General features: G+C 40.1%; 1 protein-coding gene across 3 annotated transcripts in view; it reads right to left on the bottom strand.

The window, feature by feature from the left end:
* LYST (lysosomal trafficking regulator) overlaps window positions 1–25,958 on the bottom strand; it is a 159,988-nt gene that overhangs the window by 94,084 nt on the left and 39,946 nt on the right. For 2 of the 3 annotated variants that reach the window (XM_039528954.1, XM_039528955.1), the window contains exons 4-13: window positions 22,718–22,808; window positions 16,791–18,861; window positions 13,486–14,518; window positions 12,649–12,810; window positions 11,490–11,643; window positions 9,601–9,827; window positions 6,609–6,675; window positions 4,984–5,093; window positions 3,618–4,041; window positions 1,702–1,846 (exon numbers count right to left, since the gene is read on the bottom strand). In XM_039528954.1, the coding sequence (XP_039384888.1) occupies window positions 1,702–1,846; window positions 3,618–4,041; window positions 4,984–5,093; window positions 6,609–6,675; window positions 9,601–9,827; window positions 11,490–11,643; window positions 12,649–12,810; window positions 13,486–14,518; window positions 16,791–18,861; window positions 22,718–22,808 (4,484 nt within the window). The remainder of the gene's footprint in view (window positions 1–1,701; window positions 1,847–3,617; window positions 4,042–4,983; window positions 5,094–6,608; window positions 6,676–9,600; window positions 9,828–11,489; window positions 11,644–12,648; window positions 12,811–13,485; window positions 14,519–16,790; window positions 18,862–22,717; window positions 22,809–25,958) is intronic. The other variant, XM_039528956.1, reaches the window with a different exon arrangement.

The following is a 25,958-nucleotide window of genomic DNA, read 5'->3' as shown; positions in this document are numbered from 1 at the left end:
ATTGTAAAAGATGCAATGCATACAGAATTAGTTGCAACATTTTGGCAACAGAAAAGATAGATCATACAAATAAAACCTGAGCAAAAATTTATCACAAGGGCAGCTTAAATGAAGTTGCACTTTGTTACAGTACCAGCAACAGAAATATAAAGGAGACTACACACAGATGTAGCATAAACAGAGAGAGACTAACAGCAGCACCTCAATTCTTAAACATTAGTGGTAGCCTGTAAAATTTGGTCGTACTGGCATAGCACTTTACTTAGGTTTTCAGAGATGCAAATACCTTTCTAGCAAATCATTTCTATGAAGAGATCCTTTTAAAAGCTACTTCATTCTTTAGAAACCCCACCATCAACACCCACTGCTTCTGCTACCGTCCATATAAGGCTGGGTGAAATTGTCATAACTAAAAATGCTTTTACATTTTTACAAAGCCAAATGTATGAAAAACATGGCATAAGAAACAAATATTTTTGTTTCCTATGACTGAACAAAAACAGCAGAAACAGTCACACCTCCAGGATCCACCCTGCATTAGCAGATAACCCAGTCATGGGGAGTTCAATTCAGATTTAGATGAAAGATTCAACATTTGGGTGCTCAAATCAGCACAAATCCAAGAACCTCAGACATTAGCCAGTTTAGCCCCACAATATCTCTGAGGTAGGTAAGAATTAAGCTCATCTGTGAAATAAGGATAAGCAACTAGCCCAAGGGTTTGCAGAAAATCTATAGCAGAACCAGGAACAGAAGCCAGATTTCCCAATTTCCAGTCTAATCTCCTAACCAGATAACCCTCTTTTCTCTTTAAAAGGCACCTAACATTGTTATTTGGATGCCTATAGTAGGTGTCAGTCTCAGGGTCCAAGTAAAGTTGTTTGTATAAAAAAAAACCCTCCCCTAGAATGTTTGTTTATTAGCTGCTGCTAAGAGCCATAAAGGGGAGACAGGTTAGGGCCACATTGCAGTTAGTTGCAACTCCATTAAAAACTCCAGTCTGCTGGTTGATGTCCACAAATGTACACATTATGATGGACACCAACCAGCAGATAAGAATTTAAAGTTAGACCCAGAGTTGGCCTGACCAGGAAGATTATAACTATCAGCATATCCTAAAGTTGTTTGGATCCAAGGTTAGAACAATTCAGCAATCACCATTTCCATCTCCCCAGGAAAGACAACATTCTTCCATTCCATTTTGATAAGCCTCTCACCTTACTGCCTCTGTTCTTCTGTCATGCTGCCTCCTATACTTGGAACAGCCTCCCTATTCTTATGCATCAATTCTCTTCCTTCATCCACCTATCCAAGCAACTTCCCTCCTTCCTTGATAATTCCTTCATCCCTCAGCTGCTGTCCTTTATTAGCTCTTATTTGTCTTACATCTCTTACAACGTGCTCTGCACAGGCATAGGATCATGCCTACCTGGAAAAAGATGAAAGGCTGGAACCAAAGCCTGTACACAGGGAAAGTTTCTTTAGGTTTGTAAAGCACCGTGCCATAAATTTACGGCATGATGTCAATGATCTTTCTGTTCTAAGTAAGCAATAATCTACAGGCCATATATATATACATAGCTGTGTCTTCTATCCTGGGCCTGACTCCATGCTACTACTCCAGATCAGCTTGCACAAGATGTCATACATTATGGAATTTACAATTCTTCCGACTTTTGGGCTAACCGAAATATACAGTACCGAAATATGAATGCTCCAGTGTTCAAATCAGCCCAGACTTGTATCATCAATGCTTTGGAACCCAATGAAATTATATGAATGCAGCCATCTTCAACAAGTTTGTCCCCCAAGTTAAGGTACTCCATTCGTACAGATTTGCTTCCTTCTAGGAAAATAAATAGATAGCATATATAGCACTTATAATTAACCAGACCATGACTACAACATCTGTTTACGGTCCACAACGTGCAAAAAAGCAGCTTATATATCACAAGAAACTTCTTTAAAGGTGAATTGACTAGTATAAGCACTATGTTGTAGTTTCATCGTTGGAGACCTAGGTCTTCCTTGGTTAAGTCTCTCTTACATGAAAGTTGACGTAAAGCACCTCTAAAGGAGTGGTGGGCAACTTGTTGCCCATCAGGGTAATCCACTGGCGGGCCACGAGACAGTTTGTTTACACTGACCATCCGCAGGCATGGCTGCCCGCAGCTCCCAGTGGCCACGGTTCGCCATTCACGGCCAATGGGAGCTGCGGGAAGCAGCAGCCAGCATGTCCCTGTAGCCTGCGCCGCTTCCTGCAGCTCCCATTGGCTGGAAACAGCAAGCCGTGGCCACTGGGAGCTGTAGGTGGTCAGTGTAAACAAACTGTCTTGCAGCCCATCAGCTGATTACCCTGATGGGCTGCGGGTGCCCACAACTGCTCTAGAAGGTATCTCCACAGGCATGCATTTAAAATTTTCCACTTTAGTTTAAGGGGAAAAAGAAAACACTCTGGATGCAATAAATCTGCATGTTCTTTGAATCAGCATCTTTACACACAGCCAGCTATGCAGCTACTATAATTGTGTACAGGCACAATTCACTTGTGTTTTAGGCCCTCACCCAGCAAAGCACTTAAGCACTGAAGTCAACAGAACTGCTTGCATGCTTATAGTTAATCAGTTTAAGGGCTTTGTTGGACAGGAGCCTTAGTGTGCATCAATAAATACTTAGAATGTTCTATGTACGGAATTTGTAAAATATTTTCCCTTTACCACTAAAAGCAAAGGCCTCAGCTAGGAGCAGGCATACTAAGTTTTGGATTTCAGCCTTTTTACTGTAACCTTGGGTAAAAAGGGTTTGTGGTTAGAAGTTTAAAATGGGAAACTTATTTTTTCCCTTCCTTCACTGACTACAGTTTGACTAAATGTTTGCCCAGACGGTGACATTTCTGAAAAGCTGTAGAAGCACATGAAAGCAAAAGGTTTCAGGGTTGGTCCTGCTCACAGCAGCAGTCCTTTCCTCAAATATGTAGTCTCATTTAATTCAGAGAAATTACTTGCTTGAATAAGGGTTTGAAACAATTTTGTAACCCAAATTATAAATCGGCATTATCAGCTCTCACTTTAAAAACAAAACACTCTACAACTTGATCAACTTTTCAAATAAAGGACCAAAATGAACTCAAGAGACAGAAGCAGACTTCTCTAGAGAACCTCCAACTGAAAGTCAGAATACTTTCATTTTCCTAATATGGCTATGATGGCACAATAGGTATTTTATTATCTCTGGCTCCTAATTCAATGAGAACAATAGTAAGTAGTGCTGAGAAAGCAACTGAGTCAAAGTGGGGGCAAACCCACTATGATACTTCTGAAATCAGTAATACCTTCTCTTATGGACACTTAAGGGAAGCTTAAAAGTTCAACACTTTTAAATATTTTCACTGTTTTCAAGTTAAAGCTGGAAGTGGGAGATAATTTTACCACATCTTATCAGTCCCCAAAAAATATAAGGCCAAGTTCACTCTTGGGTGCCATACAGTAACTGTAACAGGACAGAGCAGCTAATATTGAATTACAGCTTTCTGTTCTGTTCAGTGTTTTTATTGTGTATGTCTAGTAGAAATATCTGAAATCCCTCAGCTTTATAAGTTCAGTAATATTATAACTTACCTGTGCCATCAAAACTGCTCTCTCGCACAATGAGTGGTTTGCTTCTTTTCTTCATCTTCTTCCCTTTTCCTGTGGGACTGTCGGTTTCTTGAACACATTCCACATGAAACCACAATGAGACACTGAAGCCCTCAGACATGTGCGGCCAACAGTTTTGTCCCACCAAAGGCAGGTGGATTGGGGCTACGTGCCAAGAAGAAAGAAGCTGGTGAGTCAAATTCTCACCATCTGCTTCCTTCTTATTTTGTGAAAACTTTGCTCTTTTTAATAGTCCTACAGTCTTGCTGTTGAGTGCACTAGTTGATTTTTGTGAAGAACTACTATTTAAATTTGGGCTCTTCAGCAAGGGGAAGGAGAGATATTGTAATGGACTCATATAGATATTCGTCTCCACAATCTTCAAGATACCTTTAAGTAGTATCTCCTAAGAGAAATAAACCAGAAAAATAACCAGAATCAAATTGTGTTAACACTATATAGCCAATGCTAATGCGTCATACAGCTTACATAGAAAGAAACCTCTTCATTTAAACTCAGTTCCATATTTTCAGAAGTGGCCTCTGATTTTGCATGCCCAATTTAAGATACCTTAGCCTAATTTAGAGGTTCTGAGTGCTAATTTCAAATCAAGTTGTAGGCTCCCAACATTTCTGAAAATTACGGCCAATGTTTCTCAAGTTAGACACCCAAAAATCTCAAGCTACTTTTGAAACATTTTGGCCTCCATGTCGTCTTGCTTTGTTGGTTACTATTTAAATAAAATGCCTATACCATGAAGTTATTCTTCCAACATGGAACAGAATGAATGGAAGGATATTCAAAGTCTCCTGTACAAAACTACAGATTACAGTTCAGCAAAATGGCCACAACAAGTAATAGGCTCAAATACTGTTTTAGTTAACTTGAAAGTGCTTCCTGCTCACAAAACAATGGTAATTCCTGGGAAATGGGAAGGCTTTTTGCCCAGGATGCAATTAACAGGAAGGACCTTCAATATATTATCCTTCCTCTAACCATCCGTCTACCCACCCCAAAACTCAGTCTTTCATTGCACTTGAAGAATGAATGCTCAAGTCCCTCCATCAAAAAAGTCAATTTACATTTATACCTCACCACCTCTTCTCTCCTACTCCTTCCCTCACATTTTATTGTGCCAAGCAAAATGAATCTATTTTTCTACTAACTAGTGTTTACATAGTGTAAATGGCACAGTTATTACATTCTAACCAGTAACATTACAACATGTTATAACAAGGTCCCTTTCTTAATACTTCCTGAAAGAAATGCATATATTGATATGCCAGTCAATTTGTTCAGCCCCACTCTTCGTTGCATTAAGGAATTTTCTGATTTGTAGTATACTCACGGTACAAGGTGTTTCCTCTAAAAATATCCTCAAGAGAAGGGTTAGCTCTTCTGCACATGTCCTTGAGCTCATCAAAGACACCAGAAGCTCTACCAGCACTATCTGACATGCTACACAGATGATAAAAAGGTATCAAAATATGTTTAAAAAATTATATACAATATAGTATATTGCTGTCATAACTTGCTTTTGGATGACACTTAGGCCTGGTCTACACTAAGGGGGGGGGGGTCGAACTAAGGTACGCAAATTCAGCTACGCGAATAGCGTAGCTGAACTCGAACTACCTTAGTTCGAAGTACTCACCCGTCCAGAAGCCGCGGGATCGAAGTCCGCGGCTCCCCCGTCGACTCCGCCACCGCCGTTCGCGGTGGTGGAGTTCCAGAGTCGACGGAGTGCGTTCGGAGTTCGATATATCGCGTCTAGATTAGACGCGATATATCGAACTCCGAGAAGTCGAACGCTAGCCGCCGACCCGGACGGTAAGTATAGACGTACCCTAAGATGAGACAGAATAAACTGACTGAAAAACATTAGAACTGACATATTTTGTGACACGTCCTCCATTACGAATCTCAAGTTAAGAATATTAATGAATATAGCCTCACAGCTCTCACATGGGGCAAATATTTCCAGTTGCTAAATGGGAACACCAGACAGAGGAGTTAAGCATCTTACCCAATGTCACAGCAAATCTGTGGCAAAGGCAAGGAACAGAATACATCTAAAAGGACTATAGTTCACTACACCATGAAAAATGTTTCTAGGCAAGTGGGTTACTACTTATGTGCAATATATTAAGTAACTATTCACACATAAATGCCTAAAAAGAAGAGAGTACCAAATTGAGTCTTTTATATACAACCTTACAATCAGATGAAATCATATTCTACCATTTCTGTGATAAAAATCAGGCGTAATTAATAGATAATTTCATCTACCTCATTTACTAAATTAGAGTAGGCACTTCTAGCAAAAAAAGCTTTTTCCTTGAATTAAAAAAAAATAGTGAAATGGCAGCTGCCTGTTACCAAGACACAAATCTGGTCACTTCTAGGCTGCATTTGTAGCAACCAGAAATCACTGCTACAAGACATTTATTCGATGGTTTAAATTATGTGCAATACAGGAAAGCTGGCTTCTCCACAATACACACATCACAATTAATTCGTATGGAAATCTTAGGTAAGAAATCACGGGTTGCTTGGGTATAAAGATATTCTCACCTCAAAAGGTATCCCTACATAAATGGCCTATGAGGAGGCTTACACTGCCATGGCCGTACCTCTTGAGGACTTGATCCTCTAATATCAAGCTGAAACTTTCTGTGAATGCTAATTTCACTTTTAAACATTTAAAAACAAATAGATGGATTCTAAAATGTATTATAGAAGTAATAACGTCATTTTCTTTTGAAGAAGCTACATGGTCATCTACAAAATAGAAACACTAAATTAACACTAATCTCTTCGGTCCAGGTGTTCAGACAACCTTTCAAATCCGCAGGTACATCTGTTTGGCATTATGCTGAAAGTTTGAGCATATAAACTTGTAACTGTATAACATATACATTACAATTTCAGCATTTCTTTAAAAACAAAACAAAAAAAAACATTAATACCCACCATGAAAACTGGAGTCCTTCTGTATCAGAATGTTTAGGAATCCTCCCAAAAGACTTTTTACAGCTCCCTGCAAGAAAAACTTTAAAGTTAGGTATCTGAACAATTCACATCAGTTTGAAGAGCAAAACTCAACAGAATTTGTTTTAAGTACTCCGATATAGTCACAACTGATTTTGCCAAATAAAATGTTGTTAGTGATTTAATTGTGATTTTTAGTATTTGTTCTATCAAAGAACTACTGAATTTGCTTGCAAGATTTTGACTAGTTCAGATGCTTCTGACTATGAGACAGCCTTTGGGATCAAGGTGATTAAAGCATCAATTGTTGAGCCACTGCCAGTCTGGCAATTATTTGAGAACTCATTGTTCTTACAGACTACATTGCAGGAACCTGTCATCTTTTCTGCATCACCACAAATTGATTAAGTACTACCCTACAGTAATTTACAGTACAGATATAAGCGAATTACACATTCTCATAGGTCAAGTAAAGGTGAAACAGTGTTTTAACATTTAAAGCAACTCACTTTCACTGCTAGTAAAAAAATTGCATCCTTCATAATTCAGTCTCAAACAATTTTTGTTCATAAATCACTAAACTGATTAGTCCAATAGATTTGTATTCCTTTTCTTCTTTCTAAAGTCAACATTGTGTTAGATATGGAAAAAGTATTCTTGTCACTTTCTAAAAAGAAATCAAATTATATATATTTTCTTGAGGCTTTTGAGTCTTCAGGAACGGGGTTTATTTAAAAACTGACTAATTAATAAATATACAATCAGCAACCTTCTTTCCTCATGGAGTCATAGGTGATTTGGGTTCTAAGGCTATCCTCTAAAAGTTATTTATATTTTAAATACATTAATTTGTATTAAAATATAGGATTTTCCCCTTTTTCTCTGTCATAATAAATCCTCAAACATCATAGGCAATACAATATGAAAAGACCACTAGATAGATTAACAACCTAGTCATAAAAATACCAGGTAAAGTCCATACAGGTAAAACAACCACAGGAGTTACATGACTGTCATTTATCAAGAGAATTGTTTATATTTGTACCAAAAAGTCACAAAAGCATATTTTAAAAAATCAGTCACGAAGATCTCATCCTAAATCAGATCAGGTATTTTGTGTCTTTATTCTCAAATTTGTCTGAACACAGGAACTGAACCTCAAAGTATTATTGGCGGTAATTATAATAATTGATTATATTACTATAGCTCTTAGAAGCTGCAACTGTGCTTGGTACTGCATAAACACATAGTAAGGCAATCCCTGTCCCAAAAATGTTTCCATCTGAATAGATAAGATGGACTAAGTGTGGCAGGGGAAACAGGAACAGAGAGGTGCCATGAGTTACCTTGTCACACAGCACATCAGCAGCCAAGCCAAGAATAATACACAAATCTCATCACTCTTAGATCAGAGTAGCTAAACCACCCTGTCTCTGCCAATGATCAACCAGAAGATTGCCCTAGGACACTTCACCAGGGAATCAAAGGCTTTCAAAAAAGAAGACAGGACTAATAACAGGGTGTAGATAAGAGATGGAGCAAGTGAGTCTGCCATCCAATACAAAGTAATTTAGTAGCTTTAGAAATGTGTTTCTAAATGGGGGAAGGGGGGAGGGGAAAGACAGCCAAACACATTACAGTAAGTTTGCAAAAACAATTTGAATTCATATGACATGCCAATTCAGTGTGCAGACAGTGAAGGTTTCCTGATACAGAGGGCATCGGTTGGACCAGTTCCAGATCACTGGTTCCCAAGTAGTTAGTTAATGCTTTTAATTTCAACTGTAATATTTTATTCTAAAAAGATTCCCTATTTTCATATAGGCAAATGATTATATGAATGACAGATTTAACAGAAGATTTTTAGATCTTGCCACATTTTCTCCTTCATGGAGATATATCTAAAATAAATTATTATTGGTGTTCCTCTGACATAAAAGGCTAAACAAAAACATCCTCTGAATTTCTTATTTTAAATTCTAATTTGTCTAAGTTGCCCAGAATCAACAAATGAGACACAGGCCTTCCACAATTAACTTGAGCATGTCAGTTTGTACAAAAAACTTTATGGTGGAACAAAATAAGAGCATAAAAAGCTTCAGAAATATTTAGAATGTCCAAGACTTTCAGGAGATCACAGGCACGTATTCATAGCGCGTGAATGGTCTTCTGCCATATGCGGGGTACAGATTTGTTTTTAACTAGTCAGTCTATTTAATTGGATTACTTAAAAGGATTACGTTAGCTCTGGAGCTGTAATGATTCCTGTGAACAGTATGGTGCTAGTAAAAGAGTGGAGGGGAAAAAACAGGTAGCCAGAATGGAGGACCGAGAGTTATTGCTCCCGGATACACAAGTGTTTGGCCTTATGCTGGAGAGAGAAGGTGAGTGAGGTAATATCTTTTATTGGACTAACTTCTGTTGATGAGAGAAATAAGCTTTCAAGTGACACAGACCTAAAGAAGAGGTCTGTCAAAAACTCATCTCTTTCACCAACAGAAACCGGTCCAATTAAAAAACAAAAAAACCCCAAGAAAATGTATTACCTCACCCACCCTGTCACTCTAATATCCTAAGCCCAACATGACTACAACACTAGCCTAATGCTGTAACATTTTTTAAAATATGCTGATCAGCTGCAAAGCACTATCCACACAGCCCACAGTGACTATAAACAGGCATAGGCATAACAAGGCTTTGCAAACCTGAACTCAGAATCCTGGATAGATAAAACAGCTTTCAGTACATCGTTTAAAATATACTGTCTAGTAACTTAACTCAACATGTCACTAATCTGTAACTTTAGTCATATAAAAACATTTCAGTTTATATTAAATATTCCAATATGAAATAATGGATAGGATGCAAGAGTATATACTTGAATATTTTCATGGTTCTCTTGCACAATATTTTCATCAGTTTCCTATTAACATGCTATACAAGTTCTGTTTTGTTAATCACATTCATCTTCTACCTGTTGCATAAGGAAAGTGGCATTTTTCTTTTTTTGCCTGATGACTTTCAAAAAGCTCTGGAAAACATGGGCAAGTACATCTAGGCTTGGGTTGCCAGCTGAGAGCAAGTTCAATTCTAGCATACAGATTTCAGGGTATATTAATTCTCCTTGATTGATGTTTTCAATTAGGTCACTGGAATAACTTGAAGGGACCATGCATTCCGCTTCTCTTTTAGTGTCTGTTCCTGAAACAAAACAAAAAAACCCAGACATTTTGTTGATTGTTTGGTTTGGTTTTAAGATTACTACTACTTAAAGCAAAGACACTTGCCACACAAACAATTGCAACTAGTAGATTTATTAGACATCTTGTGCAAGTACTTCCAGTAAGCCATAAAAATTCTAGAATTCCCCTCTTACTCAGACAGATTTAAACTACACTATACAGTTAGCCTTACAATATATACAGGAGTGTATGTCCAATATAAGGTTGCCAGGTCAAAAAGGGACCCTGGTGGCTCCAGTCAGCACTGCCAACCAAGCCGTTAAAAGTCCAGTTGGCAGTGCTGCGGGTGTAAGGCAGATAGTGCCTACCTGTCCTGGCCCCAGAATTGGCCAGCAGGTCCGGCTCCTAGGCAGGGGGGGCCCACAGGGCTCTGCACACTGCCTGAGCCCTGGCTCCGCACTCCCATTGGTTGGGAACCACGGCTAATAGGAACTAGCGGGTGGTGCCTGCAGGCGAGAGCAGCATGTGGAGCCTCCTGCCCCCCCGCCTAGGAAACGGATCTGCTGGTTGCTTCTGGGGCACAGCATGGAGCCAGGACAGGGAGGGAGCCTGCCTCAGCCCCGTTGAGCTGCTGACTGGAAGCCGCCTGAAGTAAGCCCGTGCCCCAACCTTGAGCCCCAACCCCCTATCCCAGCCCGAGCCCCCCCACAAACCCAGAGATCCCCCTTGCACCCCAAAGCCCTCATCTCTGGCTCCAGAGCCTGCACCCCCATACCAGAGCCCATACCCGCTCCTGCACCCCAACTCCCTGCCCCAGCCCAGAGCCCCCCTCCCACACCCTGAACCCCTCATTTCTGGCCCCATCCAGGCACCTGTACCCCCAGCGAAAGTGAGAGAGGGTGGGGGAGAGCAAGCCACCGAGGGAGGGGGAAATGTAGTGAGTGGGAGCGGGGCCTTGACTTCGGGGAAGGGGTGAGGCTAGGGTGTTCGGTTTTGTGCAGTTAGTAAGTTGCCAACCCTAGTCTAATATTTCTGCTACACAGATTTACAATATACACAGAACCACTGACAGACCTTATTGAAATTACAACTCCAACTCAATTATAATTAATGCATACTTTAGATCAAATTGTTATACAAAAGTAAATATTTACATTGTAGGCTTAATTTGAAAAATCATTTTTGTAACAAAAAGAACAATGGATGTGTATGTTATTAGAAAAATTGGTGTACACACACACACAGATCAGACTAGGAAATATTTTACAAGGAAGATAACATTGTAAAAAAAAATTGAGCATGGAGTTATAAAAAACACACTACTTACTTATGATCCTATCTGGAGAAGAAACTGCTTTTAGACCACAATCAATAACACATTTCAGTGAGAATGCTCTGAAGTACTGTTGAGTCAATCTGACAGAAGCCAAAACTCAATGCATAAAACATTTCCCCACAACATTTAGATAAAATAGATGTGAACTGTTACTCTCTCTGCAATAAAGTTGTTTCATACTACAAAAATAACCTAAATTGAAGATCTGTTATGGCCTCTGCAATCTATTCCACTTTTGCATGTTGGGAAAAAGTCCAGTACTTCACATAAATCACATGGTAAAAGCTCATCTATAAAACAGTTAAAGATGGTTTTGCCTGATGCTTGTGCGAAGTTTGCATTTACCTTCATCCTTGCTTTCGCTGTCAGGGTTACTTTCACTATCCGCTTCATAGCCTTCCTCTTCAGCAAAGAGTTTAAAACTACAGCACTGTGATTCTTCAGCTTCTTCAGAAAGGTCTTCAGGTTGGGAAACAGACGCTTTTTCAGTATGAAGAATCTGACATCCATATTTAAAAACAAAAACAAAACAAATTTAGAAACTCATAAACTGTTTCATTTGCATTCAAAAACCCGAATGCTGTGGGATCTTCCAGATCAGAATTATCTCTGCTCTTGCAAGTGGAGGAAACAGCACAGTCCATAATACCTATTGGGAAATACTGTCTCGACAAACATGAGTCAAAACTAAAATTGAAAAAAAAAAAATTTAAAGGGGTGGAGGGTATTTTTTTAAAAGCAAAAATGTAGGTTGATTTTTTTTTAGGATGAGTAAAAAAACCCCATAAAACGTATCTTAAAAACAAACAGAAAAAAGGATTCTGTCAAGGGGCCCATGTTCTTAAACTTGACTTTCTGGCAGCACAAACAGTTAAAACGTGTGTGGGGGGGGGGGGAATTTAAAAAAAATTCAGAAAAATCTTGTTTCCAATTTAACACAAACTGACTGAGACCCTGAGCAAGTATCTTGATCTCTTTTCATCTGTAAAAGGGGGATGATGGTTCCATACCTTGCAAAGGGTCTTGTGAGCGTTAAGAGAACAGCATCAGGGTCAATCAGCCTCCCACACTGAAGAGCTTTCTTGAAAATTCTTTTTTATTTTGGGGGTGAGGGGGGTGTGAGGCGCAATTTATCCTTGTTGTAGAGTGAAAAGTGAACTGAAACAAGTTTCAGAGCTATTCTCCCTGAATCAATACTATGATATATATAGCTTGCTTGTTTTTCCCTTTGTGCATAAGCACTTTCATTTATGATCGACACAGCAAATAAAACAGACATCCACTAACTTCAATGGTATTTACATGCATCCATGAAGGAATGGCTCCCTAAAATCCATTACAAATTGTAAACAAGCCTGTGCACATGCCCTCTGATAATGTGACAACGTATGCTTTTTTATTTATGCGTAGCACATACAGGCCTGATCCAGCAAACCTTTACACATATGAGTAATGCCCTTAAACCAGATTACTTGTGTTTAGTCAGTGTTATACTGTTGCATACCTTCTCTGTTTTCTCTTCAGAATGATCCAGATCAGCAGAGTAATTTCCCAACGCAACTCGAAGCAGCGAATCTAACAGAGGTTTTGCCAAGCAAGTTTCAATTGCTCTTGACTGGGCAAGCTGGTCCCGCATTTCAAGTAATATATCTTCCAGACACACACTCTACATGAAGAAAACAAGGACATCCATTATGCTTGACGTTATTCTGTATTTGGCTAAAGGAAACAAAAAATCTGTACTACATTCAGTCCCAGTATATATGCAATGATTACTGTATCCTAATTTATTTTTAGCTTCCCCTGTCCACCATCAATCTCTTATCTAAATTGATTGAATTCCACTGCCATTTACACTCTCAGCCCCATCCCAATCACTTGAAATAGTATGAAGATCTGTCTGTTACTATCTGTCATCCAGTAAATCAAAATCTTCATACTGCTGAAATTTAGGCAACTGGTTACTTCCCAATTAACAGTACAAAGATAATGCAATCAAGTTTTTAAAACACTTATTTCTTCCATGCCCCTTTACATGTCCAGCAGGCTTTGCAAATATTACTCCTCACACCCCATTCCCCACTTTACTGATTAGGAAAATGAGTCAAAGAGGTTAAGAAAGTTGCCCAAGTCCACAAAGCAAATCAAAAGTCAGATCGACCTGGTGTCTAGTCCTTTAACTTCCAATCTCATCACTAAACCTCAACCAAAAAAATGGTACTGTATTAGAAGAAAATGAGTACTACCCTTTGCCCACTTCTAAAATAAGTTTTCACTGAGTTACCGGCAAGACAGTATTGTACATTTATCTTTAAGATCTTTATGTAAATGATATATTTACCTGGTGAAGCAACTCCACTTCCGCTTTCTGTTGGGTACTATTTGCGCTGTGTAGACAAATAGTCAGCAAAGCTTCCAAGAGTCTTATACTCTGAAGTGACCACTCATTTTCTTGCTTTACAGACTTCTTTAGTTCCTCAAGCTCAACCGTAGCAACTGAAATTTGTTCCACTTTCAAAGAATGGTCACAGGAGATACATTCAGATACCAGTTGTCCACTAGCATCAGGATTTTCATCAAGACTATTAAGCTCTGATTGTGTCAACTGTTTGTTCACAGTCAAATAATATGAATCTTCTTTGAAAACAGTTTCATTAGGAGGACTGCCATTTAAACATTTATTATTTTCACTTAAAGGTCTCTCCTTTTTCTCTTGCTCCTTTTCTTTATTTTTGGCAAGTTTCTGGATTATCATGATTATTAATCTATGACAAACTTCAAAACCACCAAGCCTATGGAACTGTCTCTGGAAAACTGAACTACAGAAATAGAGCCAACGACACATAGACCAAATGTCTGCTGCCCTGTGGATATGTTCTGGGGATGGTAAAGTAAGGCTCTCTAGTGACAGACATGGTAGCTTGTGACTCAAAGGCTCACTAGCTGTGCTATCATAGCCTGATGTATCTTCAGAATCATTAGCTGAATCCCGATCACACTCCTCTTCTTTACTTACACACAAAAAAGCCACACAGAGAAATAAATGTATCAAATTGACATGAACATCTTGATTAACACACTTTTTCTTCTTTGGATAAGCTTTTCTGAGGCCTGCATAAAACTTGCTCAGGCTTTGAGGAACATCAGAAATCATCTGCTGGCTATGAAAGGAAGTCACTAAATCTAAAATGGACTCCTTTTGTTCATTATCCATACCCTCTAGTTCTGGCATTGCTTGGTCTTTCTGCTGATCTCCAAGGCAGAATATCAGAGTTTCAAACACTTTCAGAGAGTGACTTCTTACAGAATCTAAGTAATTCAGTTCTGTCATTTGATTCACTCCATTACAACTTAAGAACAGATTTTGTATTATCCTATGGGAGAAAGCACACAGAAACTTCACTATTATATAAGCTGGGCATAAACAGAGCTTTTTAGATTCTTTGTCCCAGAGACACTAATAGAACACACTTTACTAGGATTCAAGAAGGAAGTTATCTTTACAGTAAAATGTATACCCAAGTATTACATACCAGGGTTATAAATAAAGTTAGACTGGCGTCAAAGTTTATCTTAACCCCAACACTTTTCCATTTACTGCTCTATTGGGGCTTATTGGCAAGAATCTATGGAGGACATCTTTTGCATTACTCTAGAGTCCTGATTAAGGATAATCCATTCAACAGTGGGAGAGAAGCCACACAATCTTGCTTCTCAAATAGGGGATGCATAATGGCAGACTACTATAATTCACTTCATGCTATTTAGCATGCTATTTAGGGCCACAAGAGTGTTTTAATTAACCTCTACAGTTAAGTTTGCTCCAGAAGGTTTGGCACTTGCCTTTATGCTATACTTGTGCCTGAGCCTATGATGCTCTTTTTAAAAAACAAACAAACAATCATTTAGAATTATCGAACATGTTAAATGAAGAACAATTTTTAAATATGTCATTGTCCCTATTACTTCTGTTACTTACTGGAAAGCACAAATTCCCTTTGAATATAACAATTTTGGAACATTATGTAACTACAGTTAGCAAGAATATTTGTTTGAATATGATGCAGGTCCACAAAAAAATGTACTTTTCATTTTATCCGAAATATTTTACAAGCATGTTTGAGTCTGATGTTTTAAAACAACGTCATAGTGTACACAAAATATTACTGATTACACACTGAGAAAAAAGCACCCTTTCACATGTTAACCCAAATTCTACTTATTTTAAATTTCTAGGAGTGTCTATTTACCCGCACCAAAAAAGTTATTAATTCATACAAATCCTAATCCGAAGTCTCTGTAACCCTTTTAGGAATTTATATATTTCTGTAACATTAAACCTATAGCTTCCTTCCTCCTCCCCATCCCTGAACCAAGAATATTTAGTTGTGGAAGTAGGCTATAGAGTTTAAGACATTTATAATCTCATTTATCTAAACCATTTCCAAAATATGTACATCCTTACAAAGGTGCAGTGCCCAAAAATGGACGCAGCACTCCAGCTGTTCTCATTTTGACCTGCACAATAATTTGTCTCTTTTTGATTATAGTAATCATTTGATTAAACCTATGCCCTTTACTGCAATTGAGCAATGTGTTCCAAAAAAAAAAAAAAAAAAAAAAAAAAAAAAAAAAAAACACCACACTGCTAACTTGAATAGTCATGTTATTTCCACTGCCCATTTTTTAACCAAGCCGTACATGGGTTGTCTTAGATAACTTACTGACTAGTCTTCACTTTTCCCTCCTCAATCTTTCAGTTTTCATAAAGATTGTGTTTTCTAACAGGCTTTTACATTTCTGTACTAACCAAAATAGCTAGATTTTGTCACTATCCATTTTCTCGAGATGTTATAAGTTTGGTTCTATTATACATCCAGAGCAGTCTGTCTTTATAACCGTAACTTCACATGACAGATTGAATTCACTTGAAATTTCCAGGGTTGCAATTGGGCCACATAAACCACAGTCCCTTGCAGGAAGGGAAGAATATATCCTTGTTTGTGCTTTTAAGCACATACCATACTTTTTTAAAAAGGTAAAAATCTCTCTAGAATCTTCCCTTATACTTTAACTATTTTAAAAAAAAATGAAAGTGGAGGCTTTCTATACTAAGAGATTGAAAACAAAAAAGAATGAAGCAACAAGGAAGCAGTTCCTTGTCATTTTGGAATTATAAGCAATCCTACCTTAAGCCTCAAATATAGATTGTTAGAATTATGGATGTACTAATAATTCTATGAACACAGTTGTAATGGCAGAAGTTAGACGTAATTCTATGCAGTTTAATTCCTTCACAAAAATGGCACATGAACCTATTCAACACCCCAACTAACTTTTGCTTGAGAAATAAGAAGTGCAGAATAGGTTTGTATATTGCATTCTGTATAAAGGTTTTACACATTTTATAGTGTAGATACCATCATCCCAGATCTGAGACCTTCTGGGGTTTATGAACCTATTGGAAAAAGTCAGATAATAAAGGTCTCAATCCTAATTATTTACATGGCCCCCATCATTTTCATTTCCAAGTGTGTGCTGCTACCCAACCACAAATTCATTACATTTTAATCAGTGATTAATGTACAAACACTTCTGTAATTTACAGCTACAGTTTTCCCATTAATAAATACAAAATTAACAAACCTGGATTTAAATAATGCAGGTAGTGTCTGTAAATAAATTTGAAGTACTTCCTGGGGCAAACATTGGCTATGACAGCTGCATACGTGACTGCATACTGCAGTTATACCGAGCTGTTGAGAGTGATGTGCTAACTCAACCCCTCTCTGGAGCACTGGGTTATAGATATAGTTGTATAACTTCCACTGAACCACCACATTGCCCTTTTGGATTAAATGACAAATGTGGCTTGCTATCTGCACACTGCGTAGTTTGTCTTCTTCAAAAGCAAAGTCCTGGTAAGCCTCCAAAGCATCCCACTTCAACAACATGTCTTCAGATCCACTACTAGGCAAAATCCCTTGAAACCTGTAAGAGGGACATGAAAAATTTGATGCGAGACCAATATCAGTCGAGTTGCTTTGCAGGGTATCTTCTAGCTCAGCAAGCTGGTCACAGTCAATAGTACAAATATTGCAGGCTGCTTGTATAATTTTTTGAGAAACTTCAGCTCCTCCCAATTGATCCAATATAAACTTGTTAAGGATGCTCAATATGTGCTGTTGAAAGTTTTTTAACACTGGTAATTTGGAAGCTCGAAGTAATGGAGTAATCACAGACTTTGGGTCCATACAACAGCATATTCCTACATTATGTACACCTGATAGAATCTGAGCACAGGTGCTGCTCAAAGAAACTTGTTGCAGCAAGTGGAAACACTGATGAGCACAAACAGCAATGCAACAGCAGCGTTCAGGATAATGAACTTCTCCATGTACTACCTCCTCAAAGGGGTTTCTGGAAACCTGGTTTTTAAAAGCAGAAACCGGAAGCCCCGAGAGATCTCTGTGGTGATGCATGAAGTGAGAATACTCACATCGTCTATGCCTCTTTCTTGTACACATTGACTGATGAAGCTGTTCTGATTTCACTTTTTTGACAGTGCTGATTATTTTCATAATGCTGTTGATTAGGGCTTTTAGATGTTCTGAGGCTTCAGTAGTTATTTCCTCATCCTTTGAGACCAGCCATTCCATTTGAAGCACTGTCATTTCCAATAGTTTAAATCCCTGGTGTTGTATAAATTCATGAATGAGATCCACAGCTTGACTAAAATAAAATGGATTGGAAGCTGCACTCTGAAGACAACAGATCAGAATCTGCAAAACCCCTTCTAGAAGCTCAGGTAAAAGAAGGACTCTGTGGCGATACTTGGAGAACACAAAGTTATCCTGAACCTCCTGTAGTGTTTTCTTGTGTCTTGGAACAAAAGGATCAGACTGCTTTTCCAAACAAGTTCTAATTTTTAAAGCTGCTCTAAGTAAGTCTGTTAGATTTTTTCTCAAGTTGTCAGGCATAGTTTCAGCACTGGTAATATCTATGGACAAAAGGTGCAGCACTGTTCTAAAGAGCATCCTTTGAACCAGAGCCACAGGTTCTTCTGTCCAGCCTGCAGAAACCACTTCACTTTCTGCATCACCACTCACATTGCAACAGTCTCCAAATCCTGATAAGAATTCTGTTAAGGTGGGCACTACAGTGGCTGCAAGTGCAGAATTGTGATTCAAGGTAATATCAAATTTACATACTTTTTCTAACAATGACAACAAGACATGGCACAAGTCAAATGGAGAATTGTCCATGCTGCTGACAACTGCTGCTGCAGCTGACTCATTTAAATCCTCAGATTTTGACTCTTGTGTTGGAATGATCTGTCTGGAATTTTCTAGACTCATGGGATTGGGATTAAAACTTCGTACTACTTCTGCATGGTAGTCAACTCTAGGTGGGTGTGTTACAAAAGGCTGTAGGATTTGAGACCGCCTGTGTTTAGTCATTATGGTAGTCTTGTCGTCTGAATTGCCTTCTGAATCTGAAGTGGATAACTGAGATTTTCTTGCATCCCTCACAGAATACCGATGGGTGATTTTGCGCTGACGCCTAATTTTTCGAAATGAAGAATTTAATTTTACAGGAGTCTGAAAGGATGGATGAACTATTCCTTCTAAATTTTGTTTTTCATGTGCAGATCTCAAAGAACTTGAATTTGTCTCTTTGGTCAGGCATATGTCAACTGTGAAGGGTAGATTAAAATCTGTTGAAAGAAAAAAATCAGTATATATATTACACTTCAAAGTAACATGATTTTTAACTTGTATTAAATACAATTGTAGCACTTTATAACTTGAACCTCACACACACACACACACGGTTAGTGTCTCTGAAGGTTTCCCACAGGACATGCTTTGCTTTTATTCATTAAACACTAATAATCAAAATCTGGACTTTGACATGTCTATATTTTTTCTTGAACAGCAGCAGCACTTCATTTCCCTTGCCTAGATCAACATAGACTAAGTTTTTGAGACAGAAAAAAATTGTATTTAGCAAAATGTGGTTTAGAAACCCCTTTTACCTGTTAAAAAAATCCCCTACTTTAAAGAAGCACACTGACATGCTTAACTCTGGCTATATCAGACTACACCAAAATATTAAATCTGACAAGGAACTATTTGAAGCTCTTATCTTTTATTGCGCTAACAAGTTGAATATGATTGCTTTTACAAGAAAGTAATTTGTTCATATAAAAACCTAATAAAAGAATAAGCACTTAGCATACACCACTACACCTGGTCACAGCATTGTACAAAAGTTGTCTAATCCTACAACACCCAAGTGAAGTATTATAAACCTTATCCTCAAACAAACAGGGATCAGGCACACACAAGAAAGAAATTCACCCAGTGCAACACAGCAAATCAGTGGCTGAGCTGATACAAGAACTCAGTGCTATCTGACTCCCAACCCTGTTAAGAGAATATAGTACACTGCTCTCTTCAAACAAAAAGATTCCAAAAAAAAGCTTGGTAATGGAAAAACTAAAAACTGTGTATTTACAACAATGCAGAACTTGTGAACTAAGCATCTTAACTTAAACTTCTTTCACCCCTACACAAATAATTCCTAAAAAAATATTCAAAAAAAAAATCAAAAAACCCCATAACATATTACATCTGTTAAAGTTGACTTTCAAGGATCCTAATTCCAGTAGTTTTACCAATATATGCCAAAGGGTTTTTGTTTGTTTTGGGGGGGGGGGGGGTGAGAAGGGAGGAAGGGGGAAATATCTGCCACCCTTAATGCGCTGAATGCCCCCAATAGTGAGGCCAAAAGTGACATCCAAGCATATAATGTATATTGCTAACAAAAACTGGAGAACATCCAATAACAGCCTATTTGCTTTCTGCTTGTACCATGGATATGAAATTTAAGACCGCTCAGGGGTTTAAGTAGGATTTGAGAATCATTATTAAGGGGTGAAACAGGAATTTTTAGTAGCCTGTATGCCTGGACTCAAATTATATCCAATAGCTAGAAACAGACATATAGGATGTCTCTACGTAAGGAACTTACATACCCATTTTTCAGCAATGATGCAGCTGCACTGGTGCTACCAATGGTATAACACATGTAAACCAGTTGCAGAGATTTTTACCCATACTTAGGAGCTCTGGGGATGAGATAAGAGGGTAGCAAAAAAAAAAAAAAAAAAAAAAAAAAAAAAGAGCCTGTCCCTGGGTCTATGACAGAGTTTAAACCATTCATAGCACCAGTGCAGCTGCACTATTGTTTAAAACCAGGTAAGTAGTTCTCGCTGATCCTCACCTCTTTATAAAAAGAGGCACAATTCTGGTGCTTGAGAAAGACCCTTATAACCAATTGACAAAAAAACCCTTCATGCATAGAGGGTAATGACCAACTGGGAAAAATGAAAGCTTATCACAAAAGAGAAAGAAAAAATTACACAGAAACACAGCCCAGTAGCTCCTAATGAGAGAAATGTTTCTTGAAGGTTACCACACTAGTAATGCTAGCTAGGGATTCAGCTGGGAAATGACAAAATATTTTATACACTGTACATGGACAAGTTTGAGACATTAATTTTTAAGCAATACATTGTTTTAAACCAATCCTGACAAAGCCACTAATTTATCACATGTCCACAAGCAGGCTTGTTTTTGAGTCAGTCAAGCTGAAAATTCAACTGGGCTTAACTGCCCAAGATGGGCAGTAAGTTACACATACATTAGACCAGGGGTCGGCAACCTACAGCACGCATACCGAATTTTAATGGCACGCTGAGGTCCCAGCCGCCAGCCCCACTCAGCCCGCCGCCAGTCTGGGTGAACAGAACTGCAAGCTGGCAGTGGGCTGAGCAGGCCGGCGGCTGAGACCCCGGCTGGCAAGGGGCCAGCAGCCAGAACCGAAACCCAGTCAGAACCCAGAGCTGGCTGATGCTGGGGCGCTGCGCACGGCGCACTCCCAGCTGGGGAGGCCGGGGGGGCCTGCTGGCTGCCGGAACTCTCCTGCAGGCTGGCACTGGCGGCCGAAGCAGCAAGCAGTCAGGCAAGTGAAAGGGGCCGGCGGGCGGTGCAGTGGAGTGTCCGCGTTCCAGCCTGTCTTGCTGCCCCTCTCTCGCCACTGTGGCTGGACACCAGGGCACTGCAGGCACGTGCCATCCCTGCGGCCCCTGGGGGAAGGGAGTGGCAGGCCAGAGGGTCTTCTGCAGGGCTGGCTCCAGCGTTTTTGCCGCCCAGAGTAGCAAAAACAAAAACAAAACAAAAAAGCCGCCATCGGCGGCAGCTCTACCGCCGCAGCTTCAGTCAGCTCCAGCTCAGTGAGGGACCCGCCACCGAAGAGCCGGATGTGCCCCACCCTCCAGTGGCCGCTCCCCTGGTCTTCTGCCACTGCCCCCATTTGCCTGCAGATGCAGTGCCCCCACACAGCTGGCCCACAGATCCCGTGGCAGAAACAGGAACAGCATGGGGCAGGGACCCATCCACCATCCAAGTAACCTGGCCACAACCGGGACTGTCCCAGTCCAGCCCCAAGTCCCCGTCCCCCTGAGACTTCCCCCTTACACCCCCCCAACCTCCTGCCCTGAACCCCTCACACCACCCAACCCTGACTCCTACACCCCCCCATGCTCCCAGCCCTGACTCCTGCACCATCCATATCCCCACCTCCTGCCCTGATCCCACTGCACCCCAACCCCTTGCTCTGAGTGCTCCCCCACATACATCCCAGCCCCTGAGCTCCTCCCCCCCGGAGGGGGGTTGTAATACGACAGTACCTGTATGAAATTAAGTTACTTTTACCCCTGCCAGAACCCCAAACCAACAGTGGACTGAGCAGGGCCAGTGGCTGGCTGAGAGGTCAGCCCGCTGCCGGTCTGGGGTTCCGGCCACCAGCCCCACCTGCCAGCCAGTATCCAAACTTCCAGCCCCGCTCAGCCCACTGCTGGCCTGGGGTACCTGCAGCCAGCCCAGGGCTCTGCTCCTGGCCTCAGCCACTCCCTGCTGTGGTGCACATTGGAAAACTCAGCAAGGAAAAGGATCACACTAAACTGATAAGATCGGCATTTTAATTTTATTTTAAATGAAGCGTCTTAAATATTTTAAAAACCTTATTTACTTTAAATACAATAGTTTATTTTATAATATAGACTTATAGAGAGAGACCTTCTAAAAACATTAAAATGTATTACTGGCACGCAAAACCTTAAATTAGAGTGAATAAATGAAGACTCGGCAGAGCAGTTCTGAAAGGTTGCCGACCCCTGCAGTAGACTATCAGACTTGCTTTATAAGTATGGTGAATCTACATATAGTAACAAGACTCAGATAAACAAAGGACTTAAAACATAGAGGAATGTGGGGTCAACTATACGTAAGATACTTTAGTCTTCCCTCTATTGGTAGAAAGTATACAGAACTCAAAAAAAGGAAGTCACCAGATTGAAATGTAAGACTCATTGCCTGATTAAAAAATCCTGGATTCAAAACCATACATAACAAGGAATTTCATTTTTTTTTTAAGTTTCAAGCACACATTACTACAATACATAATTTTTGCTATGATTCTGATAGTGTAGTATGATGAAAACATACTTATCGCTTTTTCTTCTTGGACAGGTATTTTCCACACCAATGGTAGAAGCGACAGCAGGAGAGTTAGAAGTTCTTCTCGACATGTCAGCTCCTATATTGGAAACAAAATATTTTTAAAAGTTCATGTTTTGTAGTTTTACAGAAATAGCTGGACTTTTCCATCTGCCATAGATTCCCAATGTAAATTTTGTTAAAAATTAAACACTCAGTTCCCTGTATCCCCAAAAGCTACACTAGAGAAATAAACTCATCTATGCAGAAGTGTTCTAACTATAAACCACAGCCAATCAGAAAGCATTGCAAATATTTAGCACATCTTTGCAATTGAGTCTATAAATGTCAAAGCTATCCAAACCTTTCTTGTTGAAAGAATTCCTCACCTAAGGGAGGAAATAAAACATTAAGTGAAAATTGAAAGCAAACAACTGTTGATCTGAAGGGAGACCATAAGAAACGAAACTCTGGATGCAAGACATGCTATGCTTTTCATTTTTTTTTAAATTAGCATCTGTATTGCCTTCCCACATTTAAAAAAAAAAAAGGTCCTTTTGAGGCTGTAAGTTACCTATTAAAGGAAGAAGTTAACTGGAACAAGGCACAATGGGAGAATGGAATTCTGCAGAGGGGGAAAAAGGGTTTATTTATCTGTAATTTTGTTTCTCTGAAAATGTCATTCCTACAGAGATTCTGGAACTCTCAACACTTATAAATAGGATAGAGCATGAACAAAACTCAAGGTAGGAACGACAGTAGAGAAAATGTGTAGTTGATTTGGTCTGACCGCAAGAGAAGGAGAGCATCGACTGGGAGCGACAGCTGATGCCTCCTCTGGAACAGTATTTGGTGCATTTGCTATTGGTCTGAGAAACGAATAGGTCCCTGGTTGGGGTCCCCCATTGTTTGAAGATGTTGCATAGCCCCGTATTTTGAAGCTCCCATTCACAGTCACTCACAAAGTGCCTGCTGAGTGAGTCTGCAAGCACATTCTGTGTTCCCGGAAGGTAAGCTGCAGATAGTGTAATTTGATGCATCAGTTTCAGAGCTTGAGCACTTCTGTGCAGAGAGTGGGGGGATTTTGTTTGTTGATATAGGAGTGGGAGAAAGGATTCACACATCCTTCGCACTGCTCAAAGTTCCAAGATGTTGATATGCATCCTGGAGTCACAAGAGGTCCAGGTGCCTTGTACTAAGCAGTCATCCATATGGACTCCCCCGCCTCATAGAGACGCGTTGGTGATAAGTTTGCTTGGAGAGGAGGGAAGAAAGGGACCCCAGTCGTACCCATTGGGGGTCTGTCCACAGTAGTAGGGATGATAGTATCTTGGCCGGAACTTTCAGCCTGAGGTCCAGAGAATGACAGATTTGCAAGTACACAGAATGGAGCCATGTATGGAGGCAGTGAAGATGAAGTCTCATGAAAGGGGTCATGTAGGTGCATGAAACCATGTGGCCCATAAGAGACAGGCACATCTTGACTGGTACATGTGGATCATTCATGATGTGAGAAATGGTGTTCATTGCCTGACACGTGTCTATGGGCAGGTATTCCCATGATGTGATAGAGTTTATGGTAGCCCCTATGAAATCTAGTGACTGTGGGGGCTGAGGAGCAACTTCTTGATGTTATCATTGATTCCCAGTGAAGCAAGGATTGAGTAACATGGAGGTTGACACGAGGACTTCCTGGTGGGATCTGGCTGCCAGGAGCCAGTTGTCAAGGTATGGAAAAAACAAGATCAGAACACCTGATGTGAGTTCACTATGGAAAATACTTTGGTAAAGACTCTGGGAGCAGTAGCTATTCCAAAAGGAAGTACTGTATTGGAAATGGCCGGTGCCCACTATGAATCTGAAAAAATGTTTGCGGGCAGGATGGATGTTGGCATGGAAGTAAGTGTCCTTCATATTGAGAGCTGTGAACCACATGCCTTTTTCTAAGGAGGGAATGATTTCTGCCAATGTGACCACGTGAAACTTGAGTTTGCAGATGAAGTGACTAAACTGATGGAGGTCGAGGATTGGTCTCCAACCTCCTTTTTTCTAAGAAGTCAAGAAGCAAGTTGAGTAGAACCCTGTTTCTGCTCTATTGCTCCCTGATGCAATTAGGAGTTCACATTTTGGAAGAGGATACTGTCAAGAGAGTGATTCCTGAAGAGGGATGAGGATGGGACTTTTGGAGGAAGAAGCATGACAAACTCAATCATATAGCCATGGCAGAGGACATTCAGCACTGATTTGTCCATTGTTATTGCACTCCGAGCATGGTAAAAAAGTACTAAGTGACACCCAAAGGGAACGGAGGGGTCATGAGGTGTTAGATTGTGTGGTTGTTGGCTCTTCAGCTCACATCAAAAATACCTCTTGGCTTGAGGCTGGGCCTGCAAAAGGGAAGACAGTGATGGAAGGCCAAGGAAGCGAGATATTTGGATTTTGGGACGTTTTCAGGCATTTCCATAGAGGCGTGTAAGATCTCTGGTGATAGAATTGAGACAACCAGTACCTTGGGCCAATGATAGGTGGTGTAACTTCTGTTTCCGGCACATACACTCATGCCCCAATGAGCGGTGGGTAGCCCTAGAGTCTTTCAGTGTATGTAAGAACTCAGCCTTTTGATTTAAAAGATGGGATTCAAAAGGGAAGTCCTTGATGGGGTTCTGGACCTCCCTAGGGAAACCAGAAGCATGAAGCCACAACTCCGTATATATCATGATAGTTGTGGCAATGACCATGGAGGAGGTATCAGCAATGTCTACCACAGACGGGAGGGGCAGTTCTGGCTATGAGTTTCCCTTCATCAGTGAGGGCCTAGAAGCGGCCCTGGATCTTGTGGTAAGGCATCAGTTGATTCTTCAAACTTAGCGTAATTCAGAAAGTCATATTCAGCCAATAGAGCTTGATAATTGGCTATCCTGAATTGCAAACTGGCAGAAGAAGAGAAGTCTTCATCTTGTCAGAAAGTCACTTCTCTTCCTTGTACCTGCGAATGTTGTTGCTTGGTCCTCTCTGCAGCAGCCTGGACCACAAGCAAGTTCAGAGCTGGGTGGAAGAAGAGGTACTCAGATCCCTTGGTAGGGACGTAGTAATGTTTCTCCACTGCTTTGGGACTGGCAGAACATGTGGGGGGAGTATGCCGTTCAGCTCTGGCTGGTTCTTCTATGTTATTGTTAATTGGGAGCACTATTCTTTCTGGTGCAGAGGTATGTAGGATATCCAGGAGCTTATGCTGCAAGTTCTGAATCTC

This window comes from Mauremys reevesii, linkage group 3 (assembly GCF_016161935.1).
Source record: "Mauremys reevesii isolate NIE-2019 linkage group 3, ASM1616193v1, whole genome shotgun sequence".
Lineage (NCBI taxonomy): Eukaryota > Metazoa > Chordata > Testudines > Geoemydidae > Mauremys > Mauremys reevesii.
The sequence above is the reverse complement of the archived record's forward strand: the minus strand, read 5'-3'. Positions and strand labels throughout refer to the sequence as shown.